Raw genomic sequence first — 12,124 nt, 5'->3', positions numbered from 1 at the left:
CACATAACTGATGCTTCAAAGCAAACCGGAACAGATTCAGCAGTGAGCATTTGACCTGAGCTCTGCGCATCCTGAACCTTGAATAACAGCTTCTTCTCCTTGTTACTACAGCATTAATTTTTACGTTCTTTAGCTTAAATATTCAGGACTCTTTGGAAAACTACAGAAAGAAACACTTAGACTTGTTAACCATGAGAAATATATATATAGCGTGTCAAACTGAAAAGCCTATGTGATGGAACAATGTAAAATTCTTCACTAAATCTACTGTATAAAATACATAATCAACCAAGCAGGACTCCAGTAAAAATGCTAGTGAGAAATTAGAGACCAAGGATGAAGAACTGGCACATTTCTTCATTTTGCTTCTTCCCTCACCTAAAGAAAAAGATGATAAAGAGTGGCTTCGGACAGAGCTCATAATGCTGGTGGGGCAGAGAAGAAAGTAGTAAAACTATAGAAATAATAGTCCTAAGGAGCCAGAGCAGCTTTCAGGCAATGTAAGGGTCAAGTCCAGAATTATGTTCAATGTGATTCAGCGATTCTCAGCTTCCAGGTGATTCAAAATGCCGGCACTGGGGGAAAAAGTACCAAAAACGCATTTTAAAGAAAACCATGTATTACTGTGTATGCATGCACATGAATGTGTGTGGTGTATAGACAGAAATGTATGCATGTATATTTGCACATGTATATGTATATATATAGAAATATATACAGAGAGAGAGAAAGAGAGAGAGAGACTCTGCAGAAATATGTATCTGTAAAAAAGGTGCCATTAACCTCCTGTTCAGGAATTGCTGTATCCACGTGAACAATTGCTCTGCAATTGTGAAAGTATTTGAGTACTCTAAATTGCCAAAAGGTTCAAAAACCAGAGGACTAATACAAAAATTAGGAAATTAAGACTAATCTGGTTATTCGGGCAGAACTATTGTATTTCGTTCAAAGTGCGGTAAACATATGGATTAATCAGCCAATACAACTGCTGAGGCAAAGACTGGGGCTGGTGCTGGGAAAAAAATGATTTCTTTTTATTTTTTGTGATTTTTACTTGTTCACAGGACTAAAACAAATATTTGGATGACTGACTGAACAATTTGCCAATACAAGTCATATGAAGTGCAGTTCAATTGATCATGATGGGTGGGTTATTCAATCCATTTTATGTGTTTTAAAGACGAAGCAAGGTAGCTATTTTCTGTATTTGTTAAAGACTGTCCAATTCAAGTGGGCCATATGCAAGTCACTCAGTGAAATGCGAAGCTCATGCAAGGGACTCTTTAACTTATTTTAAATTTCTTTAATTTTATTTCTTTAAATTTGTTTCTTCATTTACATAAAGTTTCTGTCACGGGTTCCTTGGGAATACATGGCAGCCCTTTAGCTGGGGAGGCTGTCTCAGCCTTGTATAAATACCTGTAGAACTGCTCAAATAGTTCATTAGTAGCTTATGAGCGTGTGTGCTTGCATCCTCGCCGGCTCTAATTGCGGGGATGCTGCTTCTCGCCGCACCGGGCTGGTGCCGCTAACAGATTCTCTGCTCTATTGCCCCATTAAATGAGGTGTTACCGCATTCGACTCGCGCCGAGGAGGAGCTCAGCCCATTTAGTAAAGAGACCAGCTAGGGCTGACCTAGCTGGGGACAGATTTCCTTTCAAATCTCACGGAAGTCCTCCTGGATATGAGATGTTAATTGTGGCAGGAATTAAGGATTAAACAGTCATGGCTGCAGGTTGCTCCTGGGAGCGGAAAGCAGGATTACAAAGGAAACTGGGCCATGCCCTCGCAATGCTATTACCCCAGTTCCTGAGTCTAAAAACCTTAGAAGCTCATCCTCGGTGACCAATAAAAGCGAGCCTAAATTGTGCTTACTGAGGCCTGAGGCAAAGCGTCCTAATCGTGCCGCCACGGTTCGGCCCCCTCTCAAGCCGGGCGGTAGCACCAAGCACCCTTTGGTGGGAACGAGCCCGGACCTTCTCCGGGGCTCCAGCCCTCCCCGGGCTCAGCCCCGGGACGGCACCCCGGCCCTGCTCCTGGGCTAAGTATTTATGAGGGTGAGCGGCCCCCTGCTAACCCCCGTGTCTGACCCCGGGCTACGAAGCCATAGAGATGAACGGGAAGGCGAGAAAGCAATCCTGTGCCTGAAATTTATGACATGGTAGCACATACTTAATAACCAATTAAACCCAAGATTTATTGGGAGCTAAATTACATTTGTATTATAAATAGAACTAGAATATACTGTTATAGAACAAAAGCAAAACATCTTAGCATTTAATATTGTAAAAGACAAAGTAATCTAATGGACCCTAAATGTTAATGGGTGTAAAGATTTACACTTTAATTGCATTTTTAAGTCATCTTATTTTACAGTGCTCTTTTTTTTTTTTCCATGCACATAGAAATATCAACAATGTGCTGCAACATTATGCTTAGTAGTGGCAAGACTGACGTTAGGAAACCTGCTATTATGGGTGAGATCAGTTTATTACTTATGAATCCTTGCAAACATTTTAATTGAAATGAGCAGTGGACTTTCACTGACCTTGGGTGTATGTATGTGAGCCCTTCATAGCAAATTAAGCCAGGGAAAAGTGCGGGAGGGGGGAGCCAAGAAGGGAGGGAGTGGTAACAAGATGACGTCTCTTTGTAAAGCCAACAAATAAACTATATTAGGCTTAGGGATTTGCTTTATGGCAGGAAAAAAAGAATCCCTAGCAAATGATGAAATGTGAAACTCTATCCAATGGAATTGTCAAATAGCAATATCGTATTTACTAAATATTATCAGCTATAATCCAACTTTAGGCTGATATCCGAAGGTGGCCTTTTAGGGTGTGCTTTCCTAGCACGTAGAGACATTACAAACTTCCCAGAAAAGGATTACTGTGCTCAGGAAATTTCTCTCCCAGTCTGTGGTACTGCTTCCAGATTCATAAGCTGGGTTACAGTTACCGATGAATCTAACTCATATTACATTTGAAAAAATAAATGTGCACTAAAAGTAATTAAAGCAAGTTGGTTCATGAATAATACACCATTTTACTACTATTTGCAGAGTATAATGAGACAAGCTACTAAATTGACAATGAATGCTCTATTATGTGATTGCCAACTGTTTTATAAGATATTGAACAGATTCATTTATTCTATCATCACGCACATTATCAAGCTATTGCTTTTTAATAAATTAATTTCGCTTGTGTCTCCAGAGCCTGCGCTTTGCAGTCTGGCTGAAGGCAGAAGGGAAATTAATTCTGCGGTCTGGTTTAGGCACCGGGGCAGCCGCGGAGCCACATCGCTGGGCGGACGGCTCCGAGCGGCGGCTGCTGACGGGTCTCGCCGCGCTGTAACTGCCCTTGCTGCGACGCTATTGCTCCCGAAGGGAGCCTTTCTCCCTGTTTTTAGCAATGAGCCTGACGGGCGTCATATTAAAAATGGTGCTTAATTCTGATGCAGCTATTCCTGCCCTCCCTCGCCCTTTTGCGCCTCTGCAACCCATGCGTTTCTGCTGCTCGCAGAGACTAAAGGAGCAGCTTTGCCGGGAGGAAAGGCCTTCGGGTTTGCTTGCAGCCCAGGGTGGGCTCCGGGCCGGCTCCCAGCGTCCTCCCGGCCTCCCGGCCGTGCTGGGGCAGAGGGACGGCGCGACACGAAGCCTCGCCGGGATGCGGGGCCGGGATGGAGGCTGGTGGCCCCGGAGACCCAGCCCCGGCCAGCAGGTAGCCCAGACGCTTACGCTGGATTTAAGTCAAAGCGCTAAAAGGCTGGTGTTCAATCACTGCTCAGCGTGTGCTCGGCAGACAGCTCCCGGCAGACGCCGCTCTTGTAAAATCCAGCCTGCCACGTAAAGTAGAGGCTTTATGGAGGTGCAAGGGGTCTTTTTTTTTTCCTCTCTCTCTTTTCCCTCTCTTCCCTTCTGCTTGGTTTCTTATGGTGCTTCATTTAAGGCCATGCAAAATAGTCTCATAAGGTGATGCATCCCTTCAAAGCAGATGATTTTCTGGGGTTCAAAAAACATATAATATTATTTCTTCCTCTCTCTTTTTTTTTATATAAGCAACTGCCCAGCAAATTGATAAGAACCCTTTTTAATTAGATAGTGAAGTTGTATGGGTAATGTTCCATATAAAAGGTCTATAAAACACAGCAGAATTAATAAAATGACTGCTTCTCATTTAATTCCGGTCCTCCAAAGGGATCTGTGTGTCTTGCTTTGGTCTGTTTGTAGCACTTCCCTCCACCGCCCGGCCACGAGCTGATTAAAATCGCATTCCTCCCTGGGAGAGGGAGCCCAGTTGGCAGGAGCCGCTGCGTTGTAGTTAAGGGCTGTGCACAGGCAGGGACACAGGACCCCCCCCCCGCCACACCCCCCCCCCCGAAAAAAACCACCACGAGGACTCGCTGCGCGTTGCTTGTGTTATATGCAAACACAGCTCATGCTGACAGCTACCTCTGGATGACTCCATCAGTACGCACTTTATCTCCAGCTGTCCAAGTCATTTTCCCAGGATTTCGCCCTTCTTTTTCACTCCTCTCCACACAGATGGATTAGAGCAACAAACGGTTTACATGCTGCACATCATTAGCTCTCCTCCCGCACGGCCCGGCAGATAACAACTGGGCTCTATCACCAGGACATTCATAACACCTTGACACTTTTACAGCTACGCTGCTCTCTGCCAGAGCAATCTTTGCTTTTAAAGCGCGGAGCTAATTCATGAAACACCCGGTGGAGAGGGCTCGGCACAAGCAGCAGGGGTGGGGGAGAGCCCAAAACGCGCAGCCCGGAGAAGCCATCCAGCAAATAACCCAGTTAGCCCTGCTAAAAAGCAACAGGAGAGGAGCATGTACCTCCTCTCCGAGGAACTCCTGTTTTCCTGTTGGCTCCGTCCCACAGCTGCTGCAAGGCTCCTTATCGGGGGCCGGCTCTGGGCACGGCGGGGTGGCTCTCTCGGGGACAGGGACAGGGACAGGGTTGGCTAGCTCCTTGCAAAGGGACAGCTCGCAGGACTCGGCCAGCGGTGACTTTGCTAGATGGTTTCCTCTGCACGTGCTCCTGGCCTGCCACAGTCTGCTAGCAAAGGAAAAACTGCATGAAAGGCTGGGGCGTGTTTGTTTTTCCTCTCCTGGGTTGCTTTTGAGTGAAAGGGAAGGCCATCATATCTATCTTTTTTTAAGTGCTTCAAACCAGTCTAGGCAATTCTTGACTCCTCCTCGCGCCTCGGCTGCCCCGTCCGGAGGCACTGCAAGCTGAGTTACTAACTGCTCCAGACTTTTCAAAAAAAGGAGGGGAAAATAAAAATAAAAAGATGCTTTGCACTGCTCTTTAAGCAAAGCCAAGACGAGCGATTGGAGCTGCGCTGCCGGTTGCACACCGTCTGCCGTTCACCTCCTCGGGGACGCAGGCTGCGGCACGGGGGCCCTGGCTCACCCCCGCCGTGCCGAAGGGGCCCGCGCGCGGTTTCCTCGGCGCCAAGCTCAGGCTACGGCCCCGCTGCCCGGGAGAGCGCGCATTAATCGCACGCTGTCTCCCCAGCCCAGCCCTGTTGCCACCAAGCGTGCAGGACTTTAATACCTCTGCGGCCTTTAGCCCTTGACAAAATTCTGCTGAAATCCATCCGCGGACTCAAAAGGCTGCCTGACTGATCACATAAATCCAGCTGCTTAGAAAAACAAGGCTAAAAAGATCTTGGAGATCCCCTGGGAAGAAACCACCACAAAAGTGTAAGATACTATTATTAACAATGGCTTTTCTGCTTTTCCTGAACTGCCTACCGTCTCAAGGCATCCAGACTTTAAAAGATTTGCTAGTAAAACAACATATTCCCCGCCCAGGTCAGGATCCTGATTCAGGGACCACATATCCCCAGCCAGGCTGCGACTTGCTTCTAGGGTAAAACACAAACCTACATCAGCCGCTGCGGATGGAGAGAAATGAGCCAAATTTTAGCATAATTTTCCAAGCTTCTCAGCATGCCTCCCCACCACCCCTACCCATATTTTTACGTATAGTACGTGCTTGTTTAAAAAAGAGATATATAAGGAGAAGTGTAATTACTGTAGCTTAAATTTAGCCTGATAAGAAGGGCTTGCAGAGCTTGAGCAGCTGTTCCGCTGCCATTCAGATTATGAAAATAAAATCCTTGAGAACCCTGTCAAGATAAATACAGAACACGAACTGTATAGGCGATTTCTCCCCAGCCACATATAATGAGCAATTCCAAAGCCACAAGTGATACCAAAGGACAAAAAAAGATCTGTCTAGACTTTCTCACTTACAAGATATTGATCATTCCAATGGTAAACTGGTTAGTATAAGTGTGTTTGGCTTGAAAGGTCATGAGCTTAACACCTGACAAGCAGTTATTCAACCTTGATATAAGTCAAATTATTGCAGTGTTGCTGGAAAGACTTTCTCGAATAGAAATACCTACCTGAGATGAGACTAGCTGAGATTTGTCTTCCAGATGTCAAAAGATAAAAGAAAAAAAAAAAAAGAGAGAGAGAGAGAGAGTGAAGACCACAAGACCAGGCATAGTTTTTTTTATCTTTTTTGCAAGTAGATGTCATGGCAATCGGGTAGTTTCTGGCCCCAGCAATAAAGACCATGGGTGGCCTTGGCCGCGCGGGCAGCAGTGGACGTTGGCACGGATTGAAACGGCCCCTGCATTCCCCTAAGAGCTTCTGGTGGCTCCTTCACCCCTCTCAAGGAAGCTTGCTCGCCCATCCACGTAGCCAAGGCCAAACTTCACCATTTCAATGGGAAACGTTGACTTTGGGCGGACAGCGGAGGGGGACGGGTCTCGGAGCACCCCCGGGCAGGTCTTGCTGCGGTGCCCTCGGCTGCGGAAAGCTCTGGGAGGGTCTTGCAGGGGCTCAGACACCTCCTTTACCATTCGCCTACTTTCTTTATGGGGATGAAGAGCAAGTGCTTATTAGGACTATTAGCAGCTTGATGTAAGTTTGCTGGATCTTTTCCAAGAACTATAAATACATGATCTATTTTGCTTTATTCAGTTCTTTTTTGTTTTGCTGATATGATACTAGTTAAGGTTAATGGGGTTTGCTTTAATATTAGGCACAGGCTCACTTAACTACCTTTAATGAACACTGGAGTCAATGCAATGTGGAGTAATTCACACAGACATTGCTGCAGGTAAGTCAACCGGAAAAATGTAAGCCAGTCAAATAAATAAATCTGCCTGACTGTAAATGTGCCAAATTTTACACCAAAATATATTTGAAAGCCAATGACTTGGGCACCTCTCAGATATTAAAATGGAGGGTTTGGAGTCTGTTTCTTTTCAGCTGGTTTCCCTTTTTACTGTCCCCTGTACATCCCTCCTGTGCTGAAACCTAGCGGAGAGTGTGTGAAAAATTATTTTCACAAGTGTTTCCAATAGAAGCAAATGCTCTGCAGCTCTGCGCTGGTTTTTATTTGGAATGAAAATGAAAAGAAAAAAGCTTTTTTATGCTGGATAGCTCAACAAAGGAGAGCGAGAGAGAAAGAGAGAACAGAGAAAGAGATAAAGAGAAGGGGAAGGAGAAAAAGGAGAAAAAGGAGAAAGAAAGAGAAAGAGAGAGAGAAAGAGAGATAGAAAGAGAGAAAGAGAAAGAAAGAGAAAGAGAGAGAAAGGGAAACAAACAGAAAGAGAGAGAGAAAGAGACAGAGAAAGAGAAAGAGAAAGAAAGAGAGAGAGAAAGAAAGAGAAAGGGAAACAAAGAGAAAGAGAAAGAGAGAGAGAAATGGAAAGAGAAAAAAGGAAGAGGGAAAAAGAATGGGAAAGGGAGAGAAAAAAGAGAAAGAAATAAGGAGAAAAAGAAAGAGAAGAAAGAGGGAAAAGGGAAAGGGAGAGATAGGCAGCAGAAAAGGAGAAAGGAAAAGAAAATCACTTCATTTGAGGTGGAGAAATGGTGATAATAAAAATCTAGATAGGGTAATACACTAGTGTCAATAAATATTTATTAACTGGCGATAGGCCCTAGAGGAACCTGATCAGCTCCATAAAGCCGCGGCGCTGCCTGCGTTCACGCCGGGGCCTCAGAGACGTGCGAGGGAAAAGCCCCTGGCAGGTGCTCCCGGAGGGCAGGCAGGCGACATCTCCTTGAGCACTGCCTTCTCACCACAGCACACTCTACTTCAGCAGCAAGGAACGACGGGGGCTCGTTATCGGTTACCAATGTTTGCCGAAACGGCCCATGGGGCACAGGCCGCCGGCAAACCTGCGTGCCCGCGGCGCTCAACTGCTGCCGCCCCGAGCCCGGGAGCGGGGAGCGCCGACGCGAAGCCCTGCTGGCTTGGGCTGGGTGTGCTGGCCTGCGAGAGCCACTCTTTTCTCGCCATGAGAAGGCAAACACACACATTTGGGGAGGCCGTTGCACGGGTGGCAGGAGTGGCTCAGCTTTCCCCCCCCAGCAAAACCTCCCGCACCCCCCGGGATCGGCGCGCAATCCCCGACGCAGCCCTCGGGCGCTTCGACCCGGCACACCGAAGCGTCCAGACCCGGCACTGCACCAGCCCCGAGTCCGGGCAGCACAGGCTGGGCAGGGCTGCTGCGGGCTTTCCCCCCCCCCCCAAAAAAGGCTGAAAAGAGGTGATGTGCTTTCCTGAATAACCTCCTATTCAAGAAAGCAGAAACAAGTTCATCCTCTGTCTGTCCCCCTGCTTCGAAGATCTCACTGAACTAGAACCAGCCATAAACGCAAAAAAAAAAAAATTAATATATAACTGTAACATAGAGCTGTTACACTGTAACACTATCATTCTTCACAAAGATTTAGGGTTTTTTCATAGGAGGATACTGCAGCTCCTTCTTCCTGATGAACACATTCCTGGATTTTAATACCTATCCAACAGCTAATCAAATGCATTACGCATTTCAAAATGAAACTATTATAGAAGGCAGTCTGTTAACAATAAATTATAAACAAGGGGGGATCAAATAACGTTCCATTAACAATGTGTCCTTCTATTTATTTGCTTATATTTTGTCTACAGAAAATGTGATGCTGGACTGGTGATGGCTTAGGACAACGTTCTGGCGTGAAGACAGCTACAAAGCACAAAATACAAAAAATGAACTCAGAAAGAAACAAGAAAAAAACAGCGTTTTCTTGGCATCAACAAGAAGCTCTTTATTTTTCCTCAAGTTTTCTTTTCTAAAAAAAAAAAAAAATGGAACTAAGACATTTGCAGAAAAGAGACAGACTTACTCTTCAGGTGACCATATTCAAGCATGTTGTTTTATTAAATTTAAATTGAAAGAAAAGAACTGAGACTGGGATACAGTATCAGGACAACTGAGGAACTGTGAACTTTAAAGAAAAAAAACCTCCTTAAAACTGTGAACTGAGAAATGGATGGAAATACCATTTAAACCCCCTGATTACACCCTGTGTGTTCCTAAGGAGACATCATCATCTCTCCTAACCCTACAGTATTTAGGGAACGGTTTACAACGTATCTTTTATGATAACCTTTTAAGAAAGAAGCAGAAATATTTAATTAGCTGTGAATTTACTGTTTCTGTTCAGATGTCTTCTCGCACCTTCTTCTTCTCGACAGCGCAGTTGTATTTGCAGGCAGCAGCCAAGGGCAGGGCAGATTTCTTTGCTTAATCGTCTTTTTCCTTGCCACACCCAAGGCGATCCTGGCCGGCTAGGGGCCCCGGCGTCCGGCGCGCTGCCGGAGCAGCCCCTCGCTCAGCTCCCAGAGCGCCGCGGCCACCGCCACGCTCTGCGCCTCGGGCGACGGGGCGCAGCGGCAGCAGTTGTTGAAGTACATCCCGCCCAGGCCCTCCAGCTCCGGCGCCGTGGCGCAGTACACGGTGGTGGCAGCTCCTTGTTGCTGAAATTAAAAAAAAAAAAATCAGTAAATATATATATATTTTCTTTTTCTCGTGAAGCCGTGTGTCTTGTAAGCGCAGCGGTAAAAAGCATCGCAGCTGCCAAGTTAACCCACCACGCCAAAACACAGGGGCGACACTGTCCAGCGGCCGCTTTCCTGCCATTTTGCAATCTGCAACCGCATTTTGCAATTTTGAGGATTTTTTTTCCTTTCCTTTTAATAGCTCTTAAAGCAAAACAAAAGAAAAAACTCCGAACCAAAGCCCTGGTCTCTGTTCTTCTCCATCTTTACAACAAAAAACTTGGATCGGCTTCAGGGAGAGTCCTGCCTGAACCAGCACGGCAGAACCCCTCCAGCTGCTCTCGCAAACCAGAAAAGCCGAGTCAGATCCAAAAGCAGCACCCAAAACTTGCCCGCTTTTCCTTTACAACACAGAAAATACTTACTGTATACCTCCAGCACCACCACTTCCTAATCCTGATAAGCAATGCAGACTGCCATATACACATATATATGTATAAATATAGATATGTATAAAATGTGCTTGTTTTTTTAAACCTCTTGCACAAAATGAACCTGGGCACTCCAATTAAGACCTATCATGTAAAGTGCAATTGGGATTTGTGCCAAAACTGTCCATATATCTCCGATCAACAATTTTAGCGTGGCGGCTGTCACCACCACCTTGCAGGAACGCTTATCTGCTGCAGGCACCGGGCCCCGTCCGCAGTTTGCAGAGACACAAGGCTTTCCGGGGTTTTTTTTTGTTCTGCAACAGCCATTTCTCATGTCTATAGCGCTTTAAGAAACGGAGCGGGTAGGTTAGAGGCTTTCGTGGAGCGGGAGGTATTTTTTCTTCCTTTTTTTTTTTAATACCAAGCGAACCTATGCTCAAACGGGAGGCAGGGATTTCTCTGCCCCGGGGTCCTGGCACGCGCCCCCGAGCAGGCGACGCGGCGCCCCGCGGCCGGGCTCGCAAGCGCCATGCCAAGAAGGGCAAGGAGCTCGTTTGCTTTGTAAACTGTAATTAAAAATAATAGGTTAGAGCACATAGCAAGACACTGCGCACAACGCTAATTTGAAACCGATACAGTTTATCTGGCATCTTATGATTATTTATGTACATCATAGTCCTTTCTATGGCAACTAATTATGAGCTGATAGGAATCAGAATAAAGAGGCTGCCAAGTATGATAGAAAAAGTAAACGAAGAGAAATTAGATGTTGCCACATTAGGATAATTTAATGGGGGAAAGAGAATAGGCTTCAATCTCTGGTGATTTTCCTCCGGTTCATTTTTTCTGACCTTTCCCGGTCATAACGAAGGAAACTCAGGGTGCTGCGAGCGGGTCAGCCTGGACCGGCACGGCCACCGAGGACCTCTGCTTTGCATTCTCCTCTTTCAAGGGCAGCAACCGGTCTAAAAGGGCCAAATTCTCCTTAACTGAGGCTTCTCAATTTTGCAATGGCAAAGAAAGGCATATTTGTTTGCAAGATATGCATTTTTTTTCAGAAGATGGGATTAAACTGATAACGATGACTCCACAGCTTAGAAATGATCTCCCATAACAAGGTAAAGCCTCGGACAAAACCCAAACTGTCTGCGTTGAGTATTTTGAAAGGCATATATTTATCACCAGGCCAAAATATTTTTAAAGTTAGTGTAGTACTTAGTAATCCTCTTATTAAACCAATATCTTTTTTAAAAAAAGAGAAAGTATCTTAAAGGCAATAGGGGAAATGCAAGAGAGTTCTACTAAAAATAATATTAATAGACAACAGTAAAGTTCCTATACTCATCTGAACTGTCCTATAAAGCTCCACAGCACAGGTATGATCACTGTATTCAGCTGTTTAGAATGAGTCAAAGCCCCTGAAGAGTATTATTAGGTTTAGCAAGCAATTCAAGTGGACTTTTATTAGAAAGGTAAAATTAAAGTAAAGTGCTCAATGCAGAGCGAGAGCCCTTAAGCTATTGCTGAAAAGCAGCATTCCAGCCAAGCTAAACTCAGGCTAGCTGTAATAGAATTTGGCTAATTCATAAAATGGAAGTTTATCAGAGCAGATTAAAATCCAAACCAAGCAATAATTCATCTTTTCAAACGAATGAAATCTGATGACTTCTAAACAAAATTCTCAGCAGGCAGAAAAACGTCCCCCAGTATAACAGCAGTGGTTTATACCTCGAACATCGACACAACCTAAACTCCAAACGAAGAGAACAGTCTTCCCTGCGTGAGTGTAGGATATTTACTTTAAGCGATAAAAGATTAT

At 45.3% G+C, this 12,124-nt stretch overlaps 2 protein-coding genes across 4 annotated transcripts in view; one reads left to right on the top strand and one right to left on the bottom strand.

Annotated features, from left to right (window-relative positions):
• MAF (MAF bZIP transcription factor) overlaps positions 1-9,455 on the top strand; it is a 190,183-nt gene extending 180,728 nt beyond the window's left edge. For both annotated transcript variants that reach the window (XM_064519736.1, XM_064519737.1), the window contains exon 4: positions 9,002-9,455. The gene's annotated coding sequence lies outside the window, so the exon portion shown is untranslated. The remainder of the gene's footprint in view (positions 1-9,001) is intronic.
• The window catches only part of WWOX (WW domain containing oxidoreductase), a 509,240-nt gene continuing 506,340 nt past the window's right edge, over positions 9,225-12,124 (bottom strand). For both annotated transcript variants that reach the window (XM_026107625.2, XM_064519731.1), the window contains exon 9: positions 9,225-9,850. In XM_026107625.2, the coding sequence (XP_025963410.1) occupies positions 9,662-9,850 (189 nt within the window). In that variant the 3' untranslated portion in view covers positions 9,225-9,661. The remainder of the gene's footprint in view (positions 9,851-12,124) is intronic.

This window comes from Dromaius novaehollandiae, chromosome 13 (assembly GCF_036370855.1).
Source record: "Dromaius novaehollandiae isolate bDroNov1 chromosome 13, bDroNov1.hap1, whole genome shotgun sequence".
Lineage (NCBI taxonomy): Eukaryota > Metazoa > Chordata > Aves > Casuariiformes > Dromaiidae > Dromaius > Dromaius novaehollandiae.
The sequence above is the reverse complement of the archived record's forward strand: the minus strand, read 5'-3'. Positions and strand labels throughout refer to the sequence as shown.